Source organism: Convolutriloba macropyga, chromosome 12 (assembly GCF_964194025.1).
Source record: "Convolutriloba macropyga chromosome 12, txConMacr16.3, whole genome shotgun sequence".
NCBI classification, from domain to species: Eukaryota; Metazoa; Xenacoelomorpha; order Acoela; family Convolutidae; genus Convolutriloba; species Convolutriloba macropyga.
In genome coordinates, this window is record NC_134479.1 from 16,685,968 (window position 1) to 16,709,760 (window position 23,793).

General features: G+C 34.9%; 1 protein-coding gene across 4 annotated transcripts in view; it reads left to right on the plus strand.

Moving 5' to 3' along the window:
• The window catches only part of LOC142351012 (sodium/potassium/calcium exchanger 3-like), a 48,154-nt gene extending 28,322 nt beyond the window's left edge, over positions 1-19,832 (plus strand). For all 4 annotated transcript variants that reach the window (XM_075403058.1, XM_075403056.1, XM_075403055.1 and 1 more), the window contains exons 2-8: positions 1,284-2,012; positions 4,371-4,542; positions 8,124-8,298; positions 9,103-9,274; positions 15,975-16,296; positions 18,662-18,810; positions 19,398-19,832. In XM_075403058.1, coding sequence (XP_075259173.1) covers positions 1,301-2,012; positions 4,371-4,542; positions 8,124-8,298; positions 9,103-9,274; positions 15,975-16,296; positions 18,662-18,810; positions 19,398-19,705 — 2,010 coding nt within the window. In that variant the 5' untranslated portion in view covers positions 1,284-1,300 and the 3' untranslated portion in view covers positions 19,706-19,832. The remainder of the gene's footprint in view (positions 1-1,283; positions 2,013-4,370; positions 4,543-8,123; positions 8,299-9,102; positions 9,275-15,974; positions 16,297-18,661; positions 18,811-19,397) is intronic.
• The last annotated feature ends 3,961 nt before the right edge of the window (positions 19,833-23,793 follow it).

Consider the following 23,793-nt stretch of genomic DNA (forward strand, 5'->3'; position numbering starts at 1 on the left):
AGTAGTATGAGGAAATCATACCAGTTTTCATGCCAGTTCAAGAATTGACATCGTGGGTACTGATTGATATTTCCAATTTTCATATAGGTTCAGAAGTATTTTACATTACTGTCACTGTTTTCCACCATCGCTTAAAACGATGTTCTCGAAAGACTGGTGAAAAAGTGCTGACATTTTTGAGTACATTTAAAAGAATTTAAAGGGGCGCATTTTGCGGGGTAGTGAGTTGGTTGTTTTTCAAATTAAATGTCGCATAATAAATTAAACTAATGTAAGATTTCAGCAGACACAGACAGAGCTTTGTGCGTCAATACTGCCATCTGCAGGTGTAGACATAGACAAATAAATTTGCACCAAAAGCAGGCTTAAAATGTCTCTTCGATATTTTCTGCCCGATCAATTGCTTTCAATTTCTGTCTTATTTTAGTTTCCTCGTCGAGAAATTCAAATTTCCGCGTCATTATTAAAAGCCCGAGAACCTGATAGAAACTGTCTAGTGTGAAAAATTTGTTGCCGACTGAATAATTTGACATGGTTCAGAAGCTAATTAAAACACTTAAAAGGTGGTTTTTACTTTTCAAGTGCAATTACGTTCTTACAAGGAAAGCGTTTCCTCCCTTTAATGGGAAAGCATTACTGTCTTGAAATATGAAATTTCCTTTTAAAAGCTGCCTTTTCTTTTTGCTTCACAGGTCTCTTTTTATACACAAACGTTTCAAAAGTAACGGTTAGAAATCGATTGAACACGTGGAAGAAAATTTTGTGTTTTTTTAAAAATTTTTGTCTGAAACAAAAATTTTTTCACCAATAGATTTCTTTTCTGTTCCACTAAAATGGAAGCTGCCATTTTCTGAAATTTAAGGTCAGAATGGTTAAGCTAACTCACGATTAGTGAAACTGTGATCAAAATTGTACTATATTGAGTCATGATTTATATGACAGAACTTATTCAAGGATTTCGTCCGTAAAATTGCCATTCTCATAATAAATTTACCTCTCGAACAATATTTATTGCAAATAATTGTGGTCTTAAGCAAACCGAAGTTTGTAACGTCAGTTATTAAATTTACTTCTATTGTGACAATATTTACAGTCGTTTCTAGGCTGCTTGAAGTTCAAATATGTCATCAATTTGTCAATAACCTTTCGGCGCATGGTATTATTAACTAATAATTACTATAAGACCATTAGTTGGAGTACATCTCACATCAGAAAATATTAGAAATTAATAACCAGTGGTTAGTTATAAATTATAACTTACCTAACCTGACTTTGCTATTTAGTTAACAACTTTCTGATAATGTCGCAGAAAGCAAATTCAACTAAAAATTTTGACCCGTACGAGGAAACGTCAACATTATCGTTCAAGTCGTGCACTGAAATAGTCAACCATTCGAATGAAACAAATAGCGATTTAATGTATGCTACAATTACGAACCAACACGATGACTCGTTACGTGAAGAACAAAACATACCACCAGATTATCAGATTCACTTTAGCGAAAACTTAGCAAAAAACTCAAACCCCAAAAAACGCCGAAGAAAAGAAACAAAAAACTTTATACTTGGCTTATTTTTCTTCGCAATTATCGGTATTGGTTGCATTCTTTCGTTTTTAATCGAAAACAACTTTTACCATATTTGGGAAAATGAGAAAAATTCCAGTAGCAGACCCGATCATCCATTTGCGCCCCAAAAACGGGGCCTTGATGGCCAGCCTATCGTTAATTGTAGCCCTCTAGCGGTGAATCAGTTTCCGCAGGACATTTTTGACCAATCAGAGCGCAGAGAGGGCGCAGTGTTGATACATTGCTTAATAGTGGTGTACATGTTTTTGGGTTTGGCGATTGTTTGTGATGAATTTTTCGTTCCGACGCTAGAAGCTATTTGTGAAGGGCTGAATTTGAACGATGACGTAGCTGGGGCGACCTTTATGGCAGTTGGGAGCTCAACACCTGAGTTGTTTACTTCTGTGATCGCAGTGTTTATCACGAAGGACGACATTGGAGTTGGTAAGTACAAAGGATTATAAGGAACCAAAATGCATTATGTATCAACAATCACAACTATCATTTGATGTCTTGCTAATCTCTCTAAAAAGGTTAAATTGAGATGACCGATTGGTTTGCTCCTTTAAATAGTGGAAATCAATGTGAAAAAAACACGCAATTTTCGTTGTGAGAAAATATGAGCGAGACAACTTTTTTTACTTAATCCGTCCCATTTTTTTCCTGTTAAGTTTGTAATTTATTTGACTCAACAATGAGCTTCAAATTCGATTTTATCTCAAAAAGCTGTAATTTTAAAAGGTTTTTGAGACCATAGCCGGATTTAGAAGTTCATAAAACTAGAACGTGGTGAGTCCTTGATCTCTCTTGTCAGATGATGACGAAAAAAGAAAATAGATCGAAATAATGCATTTCGAAAATGGAGAATTTGCTTGTTAAGTTTGCTAATATAATTTAAATGAAAGATTTTATCATTTTAGGCTCACTTTAGGGAAACATTATTTGGCAAAACTAAAAAAGGGGAATCTAGGGGACACCAGATAAAACTTCGACTACAAAAAGTTACTTGTCCTCAACTACAAAAAGATAAGTCCTGTCTATGAGGGAATTAGATCACCATCAACAAAAAAAGAAAAAAGGAGCGAAATCCCATCAAGTTTTTAAAAATAATTTGCAAATAATTAGCAGATAATTTGAGAAGTCATAAAACCATTATCTGTAAAAAAATTCATGATAGAATTAATTATAAGACCTGAGGGGATCTGTTTTTGCTGAGACTAAGCTTAAAACAGGACTACAAAGCAACAACAAACACAAAAATGCAGAAAAATTTTAACAATTTACGAAAACACGAAATATTGAATCCATTAGCGTCATCAACTATTAAATTAATATTTTGTTACTATTTCAATTTCTAATTTTTTTATATCATTATATATATATATATATATATATATATATATATATATGTGTATATACATATATATATATATATATATATATATATATATATATATACATATATATATATATATATATATATATATATATATATATCAATATGTATATATATATATATATATATATATATATATATATAAAAATTAAAAATTGTATATGTTCACATGGCTCTCATTTGAAAATCCATGGGACGTAATATTTTAAAGGACTGCAAAAGTAAACACAAAATTTTAGCACTACCAAACAATTGAGATTACGAAAAGTACCCAAGATATAAAAAATATTCTTCACATTAAAACTAGCGAAGAAAGATGTTGAAGTTCAAATAAGAAGAAAGTGGATGGACCTCTTATTGATGGGACTAAATTTCAAGTTGACAATAACAGGAGCAAATAATGAAAAGTTCAAAAAATCTAAAATTGACCGAAGCAAATAAAACCGAAGTCAACAAAAACATTAGCTGTCAACTGACCAATTTGAATAAGTTTCTTAATACCATCAATTAAAAGGAAGCTATTGAGACCTTTCTTTAATCCAAAAAATCTTACGACTACAACAATTTTAGGCAAAAAATGGAAAATAAAGTAGAAATTAGAGTAGTGTCGAAGTCATTACAAATTAACTTACTCAGTGAGAAAAAATTTTTTGTTTGTTAGATTGATTTTTTTCAACGCCTTTGTAATCTCTCATTTTTGTTATAGTTTGACTTCAAAAACATCAGCCATTATTAGCTGATATAGAAAACTCACCAAATTTTAAAGAAAACTCGTTTTATCAGAGCCCTTGAAACCAATGGTTCTATTGGAAAGAACTAAACAGATTGCTTGAATCCTAAATTCGAAGCTCTTGAGATCGTTCATTAATCAGAACAAGTATCATGACTACAGAAGGACAACAAATACTGCCAAAAACTTCGATTGAATAGTACCAGGAAGAATGGTCGAAGCAATTAGAAGCAGATCTTTTTATTGTTAACTTTCTTTATTTTGAGCAAAGGTTCTTTTGAAAACCAATGGGAACTTTCAATACTGCTATGAGGTGACAAGACGTTTAAAAAGAACCACAATTATAAGCACAATCCAAAAATCATTTTTTTGGACACTTGCATCAGCAAAGTCATAAAACCAATAATTAGGAGAAAAAACCGCTAAACAGACTAATTCGTAATTCACAGTTATGCATAATGGACCTGGCATTATTGAAAAAGAACTACAAGTTCACAGAATTGACTCTAAAAACGATTAAAATTCAGTTTTTTGTTTGCTAGAGTCACACTAGAGTCATAGGCTTTTTAATTCGATCGCAGTCTTTCAATGACTGTTCTCGGTTGAGCATTAGAAATTTCATAAGTCAGGTCCAACATCTTTTATGCTCACTTTCATCACTTGGTACTTAATTCAGGAACGATAGTGGGTTCAGCAGTGTTCAACATAGTGTTCATAATCAGCCTTTGTGGTCTTCTGACAGATGCACCCATCCACCTGTCTTGGTACCCCCTCATCAGGGACTGCTCTTTCTACTCTCTCTCAATTGTAGCACTCGTATTCGTCATTTACGACCAAACTGTATCTTGGTAAGAACACTCTTCAAAAATGAATTCATTACTTTTTAGCTTTGTGAAATGGAAGCAGTATATTAATACCATTCCACGGAATAGTATATCGAAATAACCTGATGCGAAATTGAAAGAAATTATTGGTAGGAAGGCTTCATAATATGTACAGACTTGCATGTGTTTGGAAAAATTATGTCTATTGCCATCATCTTATCAATTCAAGAATTATCACCTTTACCGTAGCGAGATCTTTTTAGGCACCCCAAACTTTGTCAAATAAAACACTCTTGAATATCTTGAGATTTTTGGAATCACTATGATTTCTTGTCAGCAACGAGAAAAATTCATTGACCAAATGTTTTTTTTTTTCATACGTATGATCGGTCGCTCATGATTTAGGACTTTAAGTCTCTTTAAGGCTATGTTTTTTGTTTTGATCATCTTGGCTTAATTAAACTGATAATTTTGTTGCAACATTTTCAAAGAAAATTTAAGGAACTATATAGCAGGCAGACTTTTTTCTCCTACCAACATATCGAAAACTTACCGACGCATTCTAGAATGATAAAAGTGACAGAAAGCTTATTAAAAGCAGATAATGAACCGGGAAAAGAAAAATAAAAAGCTATAAAAACTTACTACGTCTCACTCTCTCAAACCACCCCCGCCATACTCAAACCGCCCCCACCATCAGAACCACCATCACCAACAGTAATAATAGTTTTGTTTTTCCTTTGTTGCTTTTTTAAATACAAAAACAGCTTTACTTAATGTCGATCATAGTTCACGTGTATGTTGACTGTTTGTAGAGACTTTCAGCCATAGTCTTTTTGGGAGGTTACGCTGATTGAACATTAAAACAGTAAAATTATGAAACTTAGTTTTTGTTTTTCAAATTTTCTCAAACTTATTGTCATTTTTTGTGTTTTTTGGCATAATGGTCCTACTTTACTTCTTGTAATCTTTGAGATGACTTTTAGTTTAATTTTAGGAGCAAATTACCTGTTTTAACGTCATTAATAACCAGAACTCAATTATTTTTTTGACATTTTCGATATTTAATTCTCTTTTTGTCTCCTATAAGATAAGCTACTTTTTCTGAGCTATTAAATTACATTTGTTGTTTCCAATAGCTAGAGAAATGGTTATTCTTGAGAAAATTGTCTTTGAAAACAAATAAGTCAGTAAATTTTGAACGTCTGAATTAACTTTAATTACTTTGTCTTTACATCTCTTTGTTCTTGATGGGACAAAAAAAGGATATCTGAAATATGTAAAGATATTTTCTATAGCAAAAAAGTTACTTTTCGTTATGTTCGACCGGAGGAGCGCCATTTTTCATGTTAAAGTTCTAATTTTTTATACTGTATTTAAATTTGATGTTTCTCTCTCTTGCTTTTTTCGGCTACATTGAACTCGTGTTTTTGTATGAAAATTGCGTAGCGTTTAAGTAGTTTGCTATATTTTTTGACTTCTCATTCCTATCATTTTGCTCCCAGTGACTCAAGAAGCCTTTAGACCACAATTCTTTATATTTTAAATGATTTTCATGAGTAGCTACTGATATTTGAAGATAAAATGAAGAATGAAGAAGATTTCTGTTACAATGAAGAATTCTGTTACAATCCGCGTGATAAGATTTGTTGTATTTCTCCGGTTGCTTTCCTTCTGCTTTTTACAATCTACAATTTAATTGTTGGCTGAACTCTGCAATCGTTTTGATTACAAGCTCATAAAAGTTTAAAAGAATCCTTAGGTTCATCAAATAATGATTCGGGAATTTTTTACTCTTTTCTTAACTGGGTCTCTTCAATTTTTCAATGATTTCGTGCTTTCGAGACAAGAAGAAAAGGCTTAAACCCGAAAACTTTAATGTTGGCTTTGTTAGAGCTCGTTTTCAGGGAGTTCCAGGAAAATATTAAAGTTTAAAGAGTTTGTTGAATTTTTGTAACACAAAGTTGTTCGGTTTATTTTCATAAACACCTTGGCTTTTTTTGCTTGTAGATATCTTTTTGATTTTTTAAGGCTTAGTTATTGTGGATAACAACTTGAATAATGAGAGTTTTCAATTTTTTAAATAAAGTTTTAAGAAATTTTGTCAATTTTATCATAGCTGAAGAAATGTCGCAGAAATGTCAATGATCAAAATTCAGCTAACTGGTTTGCTTATGATAACGAATGTTGCTTATGATAACAAAGAAAAACAAAACAACATGACAACAAAATTGTTTCTGAGAAAACTTATTGAAAATGGAAGAAAAATAATCTGATATTTTTTTTGCAACCAATGGCTCCCATTAAAAAGGATTGAATTGAAGATTTTATTTCAATTATGTGAGCATGAATTTGAATGACCTGCACTTTCTGCAAAAAGGGAATGGCACAACCATGGTTCAAAAACATTTCAAGCTGACTGAGAAAAAATATTAAGAGCAGAAATGGAATTTTGCGATAAATGAAGCAGTTGGTTGTGCTTAACAACTATTGTTTTACTAAAATAACGTGTCTTTCCCATTGTAGCCCCCCATGAATTTACAGCCCCCCACTATGGTATATTTACCATCATGAGGGTTATAGGTTATCTGACCACTAAGCGGGTGGGGGGGGAGGGCAAATAATGGGAAAGACTCAATTAATTATACAAAAAACTTTAAGACAATTTCATCAAACGGAATTGCTGTCCTCCTACAATCAAAATAAAGCAGATAAAACTTCAAAAGGAATGGCAAAATAGCATTAAATGCGATCCCTTACTTAACGCCAAGTCAATATCAGTACTGGGCAAGTCTAATTCCAAGTCTAAGTATCAGTACTGATTTAGAACTATGATTATAACACATTTAAGACTTGTCAGATTTGACCAAGACTTGGCAAGTGTAACCCAAGTGCGAAAATAAAGTTCCGTACGGGGCTCGAACCAACAACCTCCCTGTCCCTATAGCTGTTTGTCCTCCTTACTGCGGCACCTTGACTGCTGAACAATGTTCTCTTGCCCCGTTAAAGTACGCTTGAACGAAGCAAATTTCAAGCGAGAAAGCGAGCAAATTATATTACATGTGAGACTTGCATTTACAATTGCCCAGTACTGATTTACACTTGGAGTTCGGTACGGGATGACCGACTCCAATTTTAAGAAACCAGAATGAATAAGATAATCAGAAGTGACTTTGGAGCCACAGTTTTACAAAATGTCCGATTAGAAAATGCAAAAAATCCTTTAATTCGTTGAAATGTACGCTGAATTGGTATTTGATATGGGACCAGGCCAATATCAAGAAAAGAGAACCACTCGAGCTACAAAGGTTTCAGATGAAACGCTTACAACGCGCCATAAACCCCTATATGAAGAAAATTTCGATAAGTTTAACGATCCGTGAAGAAAGAGCTAAAAAAACTTTAAAAAAAATTTGGACAGAACCATTGTTTGTTATGCCATTCTAACAAATGACTTTCTTTATCGCACCTTCATTCCTGACTGCAAATTTTGCAGCAATGATTTAATTAATTTCTGAATTTTTATTCGTTCGGCTATTTTGGAACCGAGCCGTCGTGTTTGTTTTAAGAAATGTTTTAAATGTTTGGATTTGTAATGTTTACAGGTACGAGGCCTTAGCAATGTTGTCTCTGTATGCCCTGTACATAATTCTTATGTACGTGAATGAAGGATTGGCCTCAATGGCCGACTCCTTTGCCCTCAGGTGCTGCCCAGCTGTCTGCTGCCCAAAGTCATTGTCTGTCTTTGGATACACTGACGTAGCACTCTCCGAGAGCAGGGTGAGAAATAGTTTAAAACAAAATACTAAGTTGTGAGGAATCAGAGAACTTCCCAGGTCGAGGTGTAGCATTAGAAATACTAGATGTACACCTCCAACCAATCAGAGACTGAGAAGACACTATTCTCTTTTATATAGAGAGAACTGAACGAACTGTAGTCAGTCTATTAGTTAGATACACCATGTGTATACTCTTGACTCCGGTGCTGTATTATATTACCACCGTATTAATAGAAGTTTATCTTCTGTGTCTTCCAGAGTCGGTTAGTCTTAGAGATATAGTTGAGCCTACTTCGCGCGCAGAAATAAGTAGCCCTGGCTCTATATACCTTAAGGCTGTAAAAGGAGCCCATATCGGGTCTGCCTTAGAGGTGCCTGGTGGAAGCGACCTCTGATCATACTCAAGTCGCACGCACACTTTTTGACTTTTTAAGACAAGGTACATTTTAAATGATAACTCTCGGGTTGAATTTTGCCAGTCAAATTAGATGTAGATTTACGAGTACTATTTGTTGGCCAACAAAGGAAAAATTGGAAAAAAACTTGAAGATTTTTGGGGCTATGAAACTCTGGGAAAAAATTGAAGCTTGCTGACAACTCTTATGAAAGTAAATTATTGTAAATCTAATCTCTCTTACGTTTAAAAAATACGGCACGTATTTAGAACGGCTTCAGCGTTTTAGTTACATTTTTGCGCTAAATTTTTCAAAAAAAACATTTCTTACATAATTTTCTGTAAATTGCTCAACCGGTTTTACAAAAATTTGACTTTAACAATAGTTTTTGATATATTAACTAATTTCAGGATGTTCTGGAACCTTTCTTGAACGGTGACGTGGGACATCAATCAACATCACCTGCAAAGAAGAAAGAGAAGCTGCAGTTTGAGACACTCGACTTGGAAGCAGACGAGAAAGAGATGCTAAATGGTGACTATGTAACCCACAAGAATGGTAGCCCAAATGGAAAAGTGCAAAGTAAGGGATTTATCCTTTCATTTTTCTCTGTTTTTGATTACTCGTAAAAAATGGTAGTTACTGATCTCAAAAACTCGATATTCAATGATTTTATGATAATTTCCAATAACCATATACGTCTGGGCACTGTTTTAACCTTCATTTGCCCCAAAAATTTATAAGGTTGGAGGTGAATAGCGTGAAGTTACGTCAGATAAGCCGCCAAATAATCCTGTGAGTGTCAAATGAATTTACGAATGCCAAATTAGACTAAACGAGGTTATGTCAACATAAATTTTTAAACACTGGTTTAAACATATCAATGATCATGATAAAAAAGCGTTCTCAGTTGTAGCTGCTTCTCCCCTCCCCGGGATTCTTAGTAAATTCTTAGGAGCAGTAAAAGCGAAATCATGAACAGTCAAAAAATCAGAATTGTGTCACCAATGCATATTTTCAACGAATAAATATCAATACAATGAATATCAACAAAGAGTGTTTGCTTGTGAAGTTCAAACACCTTAAATGCAAAATAGTCCACAAAAAATTTCAACCTTAAGTTTTTTATGGTCATTTCTTCATAAAAATATTTGCTCATAATTTAGAAGATCGTAGATTTTTAGATTTTTTGTTCAAACTTTTATAGTATTTGAGTTGCACCATTTGGATGAAAATCTGGCACGATGGTATTAGATGTTGTTTATTTAATCAGAGAATTGTATGAAAAACTTTGAATAGCTTTGAAACTTTTAAGCCGTAATTCTTCCCCGAGAATCCTATAATGTGAACATATCTGTTGAAGCCTCTTCTCAATTTCATAAATCTAAGAAGGTGCAAGATCTGTTTTGAATTCTAAAATACTCATCCGAACAAGAGAGATTGTGTCAAGGCTGAAAATCATCGAGTTGACACCGCAGAAGGTATTCAAAGTTGTTTCGGTCCTAACTTTTCAGCTGCACCCCCTCCCTACAGAGCCCCTAATCCTCCTTCTTGGATCTTCGAAGCTCACGATTTATGAAGCGGTTTGGTTGTTGAATCTTTCTTGCATTTTCATAATGAAATACAACCTAAGAGCTTACGCACCTTTGTATCAACTGTTTCAGTCTCATCAGAAACACATTACAACCAACAATTCATCCAACCCTATTCAATTTTCTCTGTATACCGAAGACAAGTTGAACGTTTCTGTATCCCCCGAAAATGGCAGCTCTCAGGAACAAACCACTAGCAGCTCTAGAAGAAGCCCCATATCGACCACTGATGAGTGAATTCACAATTATTGATGACTTTTCTCTTATCCTGATACCAGCTGCTACCTAATTTTTTTATCACAATACAAAGAATAAAGGCGTCTTTTCCAGCAATCAGTCGTTCATTTTCCGACCAATCTAACGGGGAACATCTTCTTCAATCAAATTAGTGAACCTGGGCAGTAGAGACCAAGTACAAAGCTTTGTGACCCCAAGTTATTGTAGTACCTAAACTAACAGCCTTGTAGAAGAAAAAACCTATTGCTTTTGACGAAGTTTCTTGACGTTTTGCTGCCAAAAGCATCGCTAAGGAAGCAGCCCTCGAGGCCATAGTCTTGTTTGAAGCAAAGAAGCTAGGAGTGGCTGTCAGGGGAGGAGCCGATAGCAAAGCGCATGGCACAAAAATAACGTACAGACAAGTCAAAGTCACAAAGAGTGGGCGCATATTCAAAATTATTTTAGAAACCCGTTCATTTTGGTGAAGCTTGGAAATATCCTCAACTCTTAAGTTTTTTGATGCCTAATACTTTTTCCGTTGCCTCATTTTGCTACACGCGTTATAGCAATTTGTTTAAACTGGTGTTCAATATTCAATATTGTTCAATATTTCAACTGGTGAGAAAGAATCGGGACTTCAGTGGGGAGATCCATTGGGTCCACTTTTGTTTTATCTGGCAATCTGACCTTCTTTAACTAAAATAAAAGAGTACCAAACCTGATGCAACACTGCTGGTATCTTGATGACGGTAGCATTGCAGAAACTGAAGACGATCCGGGTACGGCGTTGAAAATTCTAACAGCATCAGGTGCAAAATGCAGTTTGGAATTCAGGAAGGATAGTTGCAAGCTATGGTTATTTGAAATCATGAACGAAACTGATAGTTTGATCAAAAGAAACAACTGAGATGAAATTTGGAATTTTAGGAGCCGCTAAGGGTTCTGATTCTTTTGTTTACTCTTGCCCACTAAAACGCATCAAAAAGTTACGCAAATTCTAGACATCTTACCATTTAAGAACGATTCGCATTTTGCTCTTGATATCTTTTTTGGTGCCCGGTGCTCCGAAATTGTCTAAGCTTTGAGATTCAATTCTCCCTCATAAGATTCAAAGGAAACTCTTCAATCCTTCAAATCGGTTGGTCGCGCACTTTTTGGAGGCAATTTTGGAGTTCTATTGTCAGATACTTTGTGGGATCAAGCTTGCCTTCCATTTATCAAAACCGGTTTTGATCAACTGATCAAGTTGCGGCTGCACTTGTTGGCTCTGTTTTTCAATGTTCTGTTCTCGCAGAAAATGTAACAGGCCTTAACTCATTGGAAAACATCTCATTTGTTAAGACAATTGAAGATTTTGGTAAAATTGTGACCACGCAATCCACTAAAAAACCAGGAGGAACTTTATAGTTCAGCTAACGATATCTTGTTAAGAAGACAAAACTGCTCCGGCGAAAAAGTGCATTTGCTGTCACTTTCACTACTACAATCAGGCGCATGATTATCTGCGCCGGAATTCCAGTTATTTCTGATTGAATTCCGCGTAGCACTTAAATATCAACTGGATGTTTAACTGTACAAAAACGAGAGAAAACATCCTTTCCGTAAATTCGGGACCCTAGAAGTAATGGGAAACCTTGCCGTGTCATGCCATTGTCGGGGTGATATGACCGCTTTTCATGATACAAGACAGAATTGTATCAGCCGAATTGGTCTCTATCTGTGAGTAGAAATGTTTACTACCCGACAACAATTCCACACATGGCGACATATTCTTACCTGTAGGAAATGCGGATGGTACCACTGGATGTTACGGTAGCTTCTCCCTTGCAACCAAGCCTTGTCGCAAATGCGGCGGAGAAGAGTGGTTTTGCTCTTTCAGCTGCTGAGGATAGAAAGTACGAACAGTACGGGCGGCAAATGTAGCGAATTTGCAGAAATGTAGCAAAGTTCAATTCATTCCTTTGGCCTTTAAGTCGATTGGCGGGTTTTCGGAAACAGTTTGCAAGGCGCTCAAACGTATCGCTACTCTGGCTGACAACAGAAATTTGCAGCCTACGGAGTTAGCCGTATCTTTTGGTTGGTTATCACTATCAGCCACTGTTACAGCAATCCGAGGGTCCGCTATCGAGCTGATTGCAAGAAACGCAAGATTGTAGGCACATATGAAGCGCGAGCTACTCTTTGACTCCTTTTCTCACTCGTTATATTGGGTGTATTGGTCAAATATCGTGTCACCCAATGAGAGGTGACAACAAATTTTGATGATTTTTGATGTATCATCCAATGGGAAGGGAGCTCAAGGTTTTATTTTTTATCATATGAATTGTAAATCAGTGGAACAAAAAATTTGGGAGCGAATACAGAAGAAAAAAACAGAGTTTTATCCAAGATGGTAGCGGGTGCGGTTCCATTGATGGTTCCAACTCAACTCATAACAATAACAATGAGCGCGGTCGTGAACTAAGATTTTTCCAGTGAATAAATTTGTTAGGACGAAGAAAAAGAAGAAGCATTACAAGATGCCCTCCAAAGGATCTTGGCATTCTTTTTGTTGGCATTTTGCTCATTAAGAAAAATATGAGAAAGAAGTTGCTGTTTTTATTGTCCGCAGGTGAAAACTTCATCATTCATTTTCTAACACACCCCCAACTTTCCAGAACCCCAAATTACCCCAAAGTTTCTAACCCTCTTTTCAAAGAGAGTTGGGACAATAATCTCTTAGTCTGAGTCATCAGTCCACGATTAAATAGAAATCTGTCAAATTGTACTTGAATTGCTGAAGCACCTCTGACAGCTTATTTCTATTTAAGCGTAATCGGGCATACATCAGATGCTTAATCATCAGGCCTACATATTTCCGGTCTTTGATCTTTTTTGTTCTTCTGACGGTTTTATGAATGCTTTAATCTACAAACGGTCAGGACAAATTTTACAGGTACTTTGAAATAGTGCCAGACAATCTGCCGCTAGAATCCTGTTAAGAAACTCTGAAAATAACTCTACTAAAATAAATACAACTGATAACATTGTTTAATTAAGAATAAAAGTTTGACCAGAACTCTAACCGAACTTGATAGTAAACTGGTATTATCTCATCATCAATCAATCAAGATAAAGTGAAAATTAGATCAAACAAAATTATGGAATTGAGTTCTATGGTATCGCAGATTGCTCATTCTTGAAAAAATGAACCATTTCTTCAATGGAATAGGAACAACTAATCATGACAGCTGTCAGTTACAACTCCTTGAATATTCGTAATTGTTTCATCAATTTTGCTACAATTAGTCATGATAAACCCACATAAGTTGTTAAAAGCTTCGTGGTTTTGTGTTTTTTGTAAAAAAATATCCGACGAACCTCGAGAGACTTTATAAGCAGAAGAAACAAAAATTATTGAAGATCATCACGCTTTTTTCAAATTTTTTTCCATTATTTTTTATGATTATCCACAAAATCAAGTCGAGACCGGCAAGCTATTTTGTAATTTTCTGATTCTTGTAAAATGATTCTTGTAAAAAGAATATCTTGTAAGATCTTGCGAGACAAAAGATCATCTTGTAAGAATGCAAAATTTTGCAAGATCAAGAGTAACCTAGCAAAATTGTGCTGCAGGAAAGGTTCCGTCATTTCTTGCAAAAAAGGATACAGAACTTTAAGCTATAGAACTTTGACTACAGAATAGCACACAGCATCCGTTTACAGTTACGCACTTTCGACGTAACTGTAAACGGATTCTCAAGACAACTTTCTGTATTTCTGTATTTTTTTCTTCTGATTCTTCCTGAAAAAACTATTCAACTCAACTGTTCCCAGGTTGAGGTGCCATCCGGAAGTGACCTCTGATCAGACTGTGCCAGACGAAAGTAACCTCTGATCAGACCATCCCAGACCAAAGTATCCTCTGATCAGACTAAAGTGCGCTCGAAACACCGTGTGCGCTCCAAGTGCGCTCGAAACTGTCTCTGATCAGACCTTTCCAGACGGAAAGGACCACTGATCAGACCAAAATCAGACAATTATCCAGACGATTGTGCGACTATGACCCAGACCAAATGTGCCTGTGATCAGAATGCTGCTTTTTGTTGCCTCTTGGCAGAGCCAAAATCTCTCGTTAAAAAAGCCAAAAAATCAAAAAAAACTTCAGCTCGAAATGGTCACTGATCAGACTAATGTGCGCTTGAATCCACCTCTGATCAGACCATTTCCATCTTGAAGTGACCTCTGATCATACCATCCCCAGATCGAAGTGACCTCTGATCATACCATCCCCAGACCCAAGTGACCTCTGATCACACTATTGTGCGCTCGAACCAAACCCCAGACCCTGTAATTTCGGTCTGGGAACACACCGTGTCCGTTGGACTTGGTCTGATCAGAGGTCACTTCCGGATGGCACCTCAACCTGGGTTATATGTCTCTCAAAAACTGCAGATTCAATCTTAAGACTCAATGTTATTACTGCAGATCATCTGCCATAATAAATTGAGAGTGGCATGTTATGAGACAGTCTTGTACACGACCTATTTTTTCCCATGGAGATAAGAAAATAAATTCAAAACGCAATTATAGAAGTTTAAAAGGTGCTTCGTGTCTTTCAACCGGTGGCTATAACTCCATTCCCGGGTCGAGATGTCAGCGCCGTTTCAGCGCTTTATTTTGCAAGAAGCGCGCTGGATGTGCTAAAATTATGTAAGAAATGAGCTGAATGCGCTGAAATGAGCTGAAATGCGTTGATTTTTCAAAATTTTCAGCGCAAAAATCTTCAAAAATTTTGCGCTGAAATGCGTTGAAACTTTGTAAGAAATGTAGTCAAATTTCAGCACATTTCTTAAAATTATTTAAAGGATTTAAACGCTTTTTGACAACGTTTTCTCAATTTCGAACCATTTAGTTTTCCTTATATAACGATTAAATGTTTCTTAAAAAATGCGCTGAAAAGCTCTGAAAATATGTAAGAAATGCGCTGAATTTCCAGCGCATTTCTTACATATTTTCAGCGCATTTCTTCTGAAGCTGTCTTTTATATAAAATTAAATTAAATAGGCGGAATTTCAGGAATCTTTGTCGCAGTGGATTGGGTGAAGGCAGAGGCGCCGGTGAGCAGGGTTCGATTCTCAGTGATAGCTATTTTTTGAAAACGCGGTTTTCAGCGCGTTTCTTGAAAAGTTTCGGCGCATTTCAGCACATTTCAGCGCATTTTTATGTAAGGTTTTTGCGCTGAACTTTTTGGAAAATCAGCGCATTGCAGCGCATTTCTTACATAAATTTTCTCGACCAGGGTTTTAACATAATGACGGTATAGTTTAAATAATTTTCTAATAATGACTTTATAAAATACAACTGCTCGGCAAATGTTATGAGTTGTTAGTGTAACAATTTGACGATCTGATACGCACGAGTGCTACGTTATTGTTGGCAGTTTAGTATAAATATCCAACCTTTTATCATTTTTAGTAAAATAATTTGTTTAGAAAACCACGACTCAACAAAACAAACTAAACAAAACGGCATGATACAATCAAATTCAACTGAAAAATTCGCTCTTGATGATTCGGACCAAAATGACAATTCAAACGATGACGATGATGAGGATGAAAATGTACAATCTTCGGGCAACGAAATCTCTAACCTCCTCTCGTACCCGACAACCTCGTCACTGTGGAGTCGCATAATTTGGGTTATCTCCACTCCTTTGAACATAATTCTCTCGTTTTCAATTCCGGATGTTAGAAGGTACCCGGGGCGATTGTCGATTGTGTTCTTTTCGTTTGTGCTTTCAACGTGCTGGATAGCAGGATTGTTACTTTTTGAAAGAATTATGTCTGATAAAATTGCATTAGATTATTTTTAAAATTCAGGCGCTCAAATTTTACTGCTACGAAAATCTGCAATCTGGTTCCTAGATAGGTAAGCATTTTTTGGATAGTGATAAAGGGGTCCCGTTGGTTTCCATCGGCGGTTCTGCGTAAAATCATAGGCATTTTTAAGCTTATTGATAGATCAGCAAAGTTTCTGAGAGAAATGAAAAACGTAGTATTGGATAGTACTAAATTTTCAACAGTGAAATCTCATCATCACTTTAGGTAACTTCAAAGGCCCAAAATTTCATAGATTGATCTTTGTAATTTCATAGAAAATTTTTCTGTTGGTTAGAAGCTGGTGAAGACCTACATGAAACTTCCAAGACCAATCAATTTGATTTTGAACCCCTGTCTGGGTAGCAAGAAAATATCAAGGAGAGAACAGCAAATATCTATGATTTACCCACGAAATGTGTTAAAAATGGTACAGTAGTAAAACTGAAGTAACACTTTAAATCAAGTTGTAATAAATATACTGGATGGTGGAACGTTTATCATAAATAATGGAAGCTTATTAAGATCTTAAATTTATCCAGAAGAAAAATTGGCTCCATTTAGTTGTCAAACAACGGAGCTGAGATTTTCTAATAAAGATTTTACGTGACAGCAAGCTCAGTGTGTGCATAGAGCACAAGTTTTACAAAACTTCACTCAAAAAGGGCCCTTGTTGCCATGGAAACATTAGAAAAACTCTATCTTGTTACTGATTTTCTCGAATAACGAATCAACCTTTTATAGTTGTTCCAAAACATAAAGCAGGAACAGAGAATTTCCGGCTATTTTTTCTCATCCTGCCGAAAAGTTTTTTTCCGTCCGTATGTGTTAAGAGTGAGTTATGCTTCATGAAGTTCTTCTAACACAATAATTCATGTGAATCGTGTTTTGATTCACAATTCGCCATTTTAGGAGTGAGTAATATAAATGGTTGGTGCTGATCCTTTTCATTTTGCCAATTGTTTTGAATCAATCTTACAAGCCAATTCCAAAAATTTGACTGAATTTTCACGGGAATATCTTGACGAGACCCTATCGAGACATTCCAAGAAAAATTTGCCTGTTAAAATCTTGTCAAGGCAATTAATTTTTTTGAAATGAGAATCAATTTCCGCTTCAATGTGTTGTTCTTAGTATTGGAACAGAAAACAAAACAATACAAAATTTTACAATTATATAAAGCGGTTTTAAGTTTTAATGTATGAGCAGATTTGAGTTTTTTGACTGTCTTAATTTTTAATATCACGTACAACAATGATATTGAAATTGTACAATGCTGACCTCGAAAAGAAAATAAAGCCCAAAATCTTACATGATTAGGATTTGTCTAGAAAGAATATTGCAAGATAACGATTGATCTTGCCAGGATCTTGAAAGATGCCAGTTTGTCTAGCAAAATCTTGAAATTTGACCATTCGACTTACAAGAATACTGTAACATAACCATTTTTTACCCAAAAAACGGTCCAACATCCTAGAAACCTAATCTTAGGCTGAAAAAATCTTAAAGGGTCGCAATATTTGAAAGTGCACATACTCTGGAATCAGCAAAAATGATCGGGAAAAACATCAGAAAATTTTTATCATCAAGAAAGGGGTCCTTCCAAATTCGATCTTTCGTTTTTTTTTCAAATGTTTTTCAAAATATTCTTTCTGAAACTTTTTTCTTACTTTTTCTGTATTGATTTTTTCTTGTTTTTTTGCCTTGATTTTACTCTCATTTTTCTGAAGCTTCTCAGGCTGGAGTAAAAGTTTTTTTTGCAAAGTAAAAACTTTACAACAGTTTTTCGATCACAGAAAACTGACAACTTGCACTAACGTCCGGAAACTTTTTATGACTCAAAATAATTTTTTTGGAATGGCAAGCTTTTTCTTTTGTTCTGACGATCAAAGTATAGCTGAGACTCCAGCAAATTAGGAGAAAAAAACTTGAAAGCCACCAATCGGTTGATTATCTTAACTGTTTATAAATGATATAATATATTTCTCTTTATGAAGAAAATTGATGTTATATTTTGTTGTTTGTTCCATTGTTCCACGCCTAACAACGCGTTTCAAAACTGTATGACCAGTGTCCTACCTCTTAGCGTTAGCATTGTGGTTAGTAGTAGAAGACTTTTTTCTGAATATGGCAAGATAACTGCAAGATAACCATCCGTCCCGCAAGATCTTACAAGATAGCCACTTTTTGCAAGATCTCGAAAGATAGCCATCCGCTCTCGACTGGGGAAGAAAGACTGTTCATGAAACAATATACGGTTAGGTTGAATGCGAACATAATTCTTTCATTTGACGTGTGCTAATAGCCTTCTCGTACATGTTGGTGTGGATGGTGACAATAATAGGGTATACTCTGGGTATCTCAGACACTATCATGGGTCTCACTCTCCTAGCCGCAGGCACCAGTGTTCCAGATGCAATGTCAAGTGTCATCGTCGCCAGAAATGGACAAGGTCTGGATACATTTACACTCACTCATATTGGCCATAAAATTTATATTGACATTCGATTTGTAAAACAAACTGGTAATAAAGTTTTACAATTCCAAATCATTTATTGAAATGGCTTATTTGAAGCTCTACTTTATCAAGTGAGCCAACAATTTTTAACCCAGCATTACAGATATTATACAATTGCATTACAGTTCCTTAACTAGTCCTTCCCTGAATCAGTCGATATTGTCAATGAAACTAAGAATTTTGAAAATTAAAAAAATGGATTTTAAAAACATTTTAACTTATTTTTAAAATGTCCATGCTCCAGGGAGAATTTTTGAACCTCTAACAATTTTTACAACTCACCAAAAATTGACGATATTTATTGGTAATAGAACTGCAAAACTGATATCTATAAATTTAGATATGATAGCAATTAATTTTGTTTAGAAAACACTCAAACGTTCTTTTATAGAATCCAAGGTTTGGTTTTGAAAATAGTCCTAAAGGAATTGAAAACCTAATTGAATACTAAAACAGTAAACAATTTAGCATGTAATTTTAATATTTAAGATTATGATTTTAATATGGCCAATTTGACCCAGGTGACATGGCGGTTTCGAACTCAATCGGAAGCAATATCTTCGACATTCTTCTCTGTCTTGGACTACCCTGGGCTCTCAAATCATTCAAAAGCCCAGTTATTATAAACAGCTCCGGACTCACTTATATCAGTTTCACACTTATAACTACGGTGCTATTAATTGTACTGATAATCATGGCTAATCGATGGGTACTCAACAAAAAACTGGGCTGCTTATTGCTTGTCGCTTATTTACTTTTCATTGTTTACGCTAGTTTGGTTGAAACTAACACGTTTGGTTATGTAAACCCACCCTCTTGTGATTACTAACAAACTCAAAAAGTTTGAAGTCTAAAAAGAGTTCTCTAAATTTTCTATAAATTTTAATACTTCAATCAATTATGTTTGTTGAATTCAGTATCTCGGATTAAAGGGTAATTTAGAATTTTCATTTTGCTTTTTACTCATTTCTTAAGATAGTGCTAAATTTGAGAGCCTTTTGTAGCTTTTAACTAATTCAATCTAAATTTGATACAAGGATTTTGATTAATTTTACAGTAACTGAAGTCTGATTGTTTCACTTATTTTTTTTGGAGTGGGAAAAAGCTAACGCATATTTACGCAAAATCAACAATCAACTCCCGCAGAGGATTGCCTTAAATACAAGCACAGGATTTTGCGAAACTAATGTCAATTTTTTGAACTTCATCAGTTGTCTGGGCATAAATTTATGATGCAAAGTTGCATTCATTGGTGATTGTTTTCGATATGTTTTCCATCTCAACTGAACATTATTAGTTATATACCCAGTGAATCGAATCCACACTCTAAAAATGTCGAAGAAAAAATATGCAACGTTTATAGGCACACAATTTTGCGGGTAGTATTTCAAAATTAAATTTTTAAATTGCAGAAATTGATACTTTTAATTTAACTTGAAAACTTTAGCTTAAAAAAACCTGCAAACGACATTATGAAATTAGGTATGTGTTTTTGACGTGAAAACATTTAAAAATCGAATAAAGTGTAATTAGAGTTTCTCAATGGATGTTTTGTAAGTCAGAGAAGAAAACTAGAAAACTGAAGTGGAAATCATTACACCCTATCAAATCGTAACGTAACATTGCAATCGGTAAATAGTTTCGGCGTGGTCCTCTTAACTTTTAATTTGTGTTTGCATGTCTAAAATTGCGAATAGTATGTAAAGTATGTATTTAGAGTTGCATAGAAAGTTCATTTTGCACGTAAAATTCTAGGTAAAAATTCACCTCAATCTACCTAAATTTTGCAGGTATTTTTATTGGAAATATTTTCTGCATGCAATTTATAGGTAAAGCGCCTAGAAAAAGTGTTGCTGCTAAAATCTTAGGAGGGTAACACTGCAACTTCTGGATATATTGCAGGCAAATTATACCAAAATAGCAGGTTCTTTAGATTGCTTGCAGCTAGTTTCTAGGTAAGTTGCTCTAAACAAGAATTGAACAGCAAAATCTAGGTATACTTACCTGCATTTCGTAATCAATATACCCTCAAACTTTTCGGAGTGCAGATAATTAATGTGGGTAACGCTGGAAAATTGCACTTTTTTACCGGTAATCTCAGGGAAGAGCCAAGATGTACAAATGTTTATTTTTTGTGGCAAATTATCCACAGCGATCTCACCGAAAATTTTACGGTAGTGCCTACGGAGAAAATCGGAATTTGGGGAATAATGTTATTGGGTATATGAACATCCCTAATTAATTTTACAAGTTATAACAAAACTACTCTGCGTGGTTTATATTATTCGCGTTTATTTTAGCTCACTTGGTCCATTTTTGTTTTCAAAACTTGAAGCACGAGGTCATTAGTTTTTGGCTCATTCCAATGATCTAGTAATTATATATCTTTTTATTTTTGTCTTTTCGAAATTCACAACCCCCCTTTAATTGTGTGAAAATTGAGCAGATTAATCCGGAAGAGTAGTCCCTTCGACTTGGGAAACAATGATCGAAAACTTTATATGACTTTGCCGTGCGACTTGGGCTGGTAACAATTTATGATTTTCTTTACCTTACGACGAGCCAAAAGCAATGATAAAAAAGAGTCGCTAATCCAATGCCTGGAGGTTGGCTGCGAGAAAGTCAGCACTGAATGAGCCTAGAGACATTCTCTTTTTTTGGATGACAAGTATTCTTTCCAAATTGCGCTGGCTTAGTCTTGATTTTCAAGAAACGTTTGCTGAGTGAAATTTATTAGGTTCATCTTAACTGCTGCGTACAAGGTTTGCTTACTATCGGAGTCGAATTTCTGCGTGCGTACTTGAAATGCTTGATTTCCGTAGTAAGTCGTAACCTGTAACCTAAAAAGTCTTTGTTCTAATTACCTACAATTTACCTGAGCAAAATTAGCTTGTACAGTACTATAAAAATAAGTACAGTACAGTAGTTATAAGCAAGAAAATTGTGACATTTTGCTGATCGAGCATCTTCGGAGCATCAACTTCGGAGCATCAGTGTTTTTCAGATTATGCATGATAAATTTAGCATAGGCGAAGTCTAACCTGTCATTGTAATCATTTTGAAGATAATCTGCGCAAAAAGAAACCTAAAATGATACATAGATGCCATGTTTCAGAACAAATGACAAACATAACTTAATTGTGGCCGAGAACCAACTATGTGAGCTAGAAAAATGAATTGCTACATCGTGCGTGGGAATCTATTGTAGAGATTTTGATAAAACAGAAAAGATATAAACATATCTTTTTCGATATCAGTTTTACAAATTAAAATCCTTAAATTGGAACTAGCCACCTCAGTCTTGGGATTGAGAATCTTGAAAATTTGGTGAGCTACTAGATGAAACCAGTTAGGTCTTTTTGGACTGATAATCAAGATCCTCTCAGGAACTCAAAATCATCTCACGGATACTGCTGGAATGAAAATGTTAGACACAAAACACCCAATGCAAATAATTACATGGAAAATTTTCTATTCTGGTTGGAAAAGCTTTTAAACCAAGGTATTGTCGATAGGATGTTTTTGATTGAAATTTGAACGTTCTGTCCTAATTTCACACCCCCTAGTTCGACAAAGTAATTTATCATCTCCTAAATCTACGAATTAAAAACTTACTTTTTGACGCATCGTTGCTCCATCTTGCAATCAAATTTTGAAAACCAACCAAAATTTTTTTTTCCATTCCATTTTATTAATGGTCTTTTCTACTTACTTTATTCAAATGATACGCATTGGTAACTTACTAGATACTGCAACGAAAATTTAACTAGCTCCATTCAAGACTCATAATAAAAAAATATGTCCAAAAATCACTTTTTCCACCTCTGTTCTCTCAAATGCAAAATCAATCATTGTTGAACAATATATCACAGTTTGAGATAAATTTTGTTTTAATGATGTTCTTGAATGGAATTTATCAACTTTGTTTTGAGGTGTCTGTAATGTTACCGTTGCGTAGTATCTGAGTTTCATAAGTGGACAAGACCACTGATGCAGGGAATCAATGGTGTAAAACTTAAACTTTAGTTGCAAGATGAAATAATCTTTGCGTTAAAATTTGAATTTTGTGTTGAAAATTTTAATTGATAAATTTTTGCTTGTTTACGTTTGACGTTCAGTATAGAAAGCAGTGCAGGAAGAACTCTTCGTTTTTGATTCAAGATTTTTGTGTCTTCTAGGAATTAGTATTCACTAGAATTCGCGCTATTGTCTTTAAAATCAGAGAATTTTCTTTGTCAATTTTAATGGTGCAATTTTTCAGTAGCTTTATTGAGCGCATAAACTTTGACGAACTAGGAAAAGCGCAACAATCTTGTCCTGTGGATGACACAATTCTTAAAAACGAAGTTTTTTAATATTAAAATTTGTGATCGAACTCACCATTTTTAAATCATTTTAGTTTAGCAGGGTAGCCTCCAACACGATACATTAAAACACTTACTTGCAGCTTTTAAATTGCCGGAAGCCTGCATTGCCAGAATTTGAAATACCAGAAGTTCCTTTATACCTAGCCAGAACTTTGACTTCTTTGAACTTTTGTCATTTTAAAACGTGCACTTCCTGTGTCTTAAGCATTGTTAAGTGACTCTGCATAAGTCACTTCCAACTTCTGACTTAGGATCTGAAATTGCTTCGCGGTTTTCGATAAATGCCAGAAATTCTGAGTGACTTCAAGAGAAGAGTGAGGTAACCTATACATAAGAAACTTTTCTGTTAGCATGCCATTCGTAAGTACTGTCGATATTTTTCGCGACCTTTCAATCCTTTCAGGAGAAGTTTTGACATGAAAAACGATGACAACTCGGCCTTCATTGTTTCATTGTTTAGTCATCTTAGCAATTGTTTAGTCATCTTAGCTGTCGGCCTAACAGAATATTTTTCGGTTACAGTAATGTTAAACTAGGCTCTTTCGGGAAA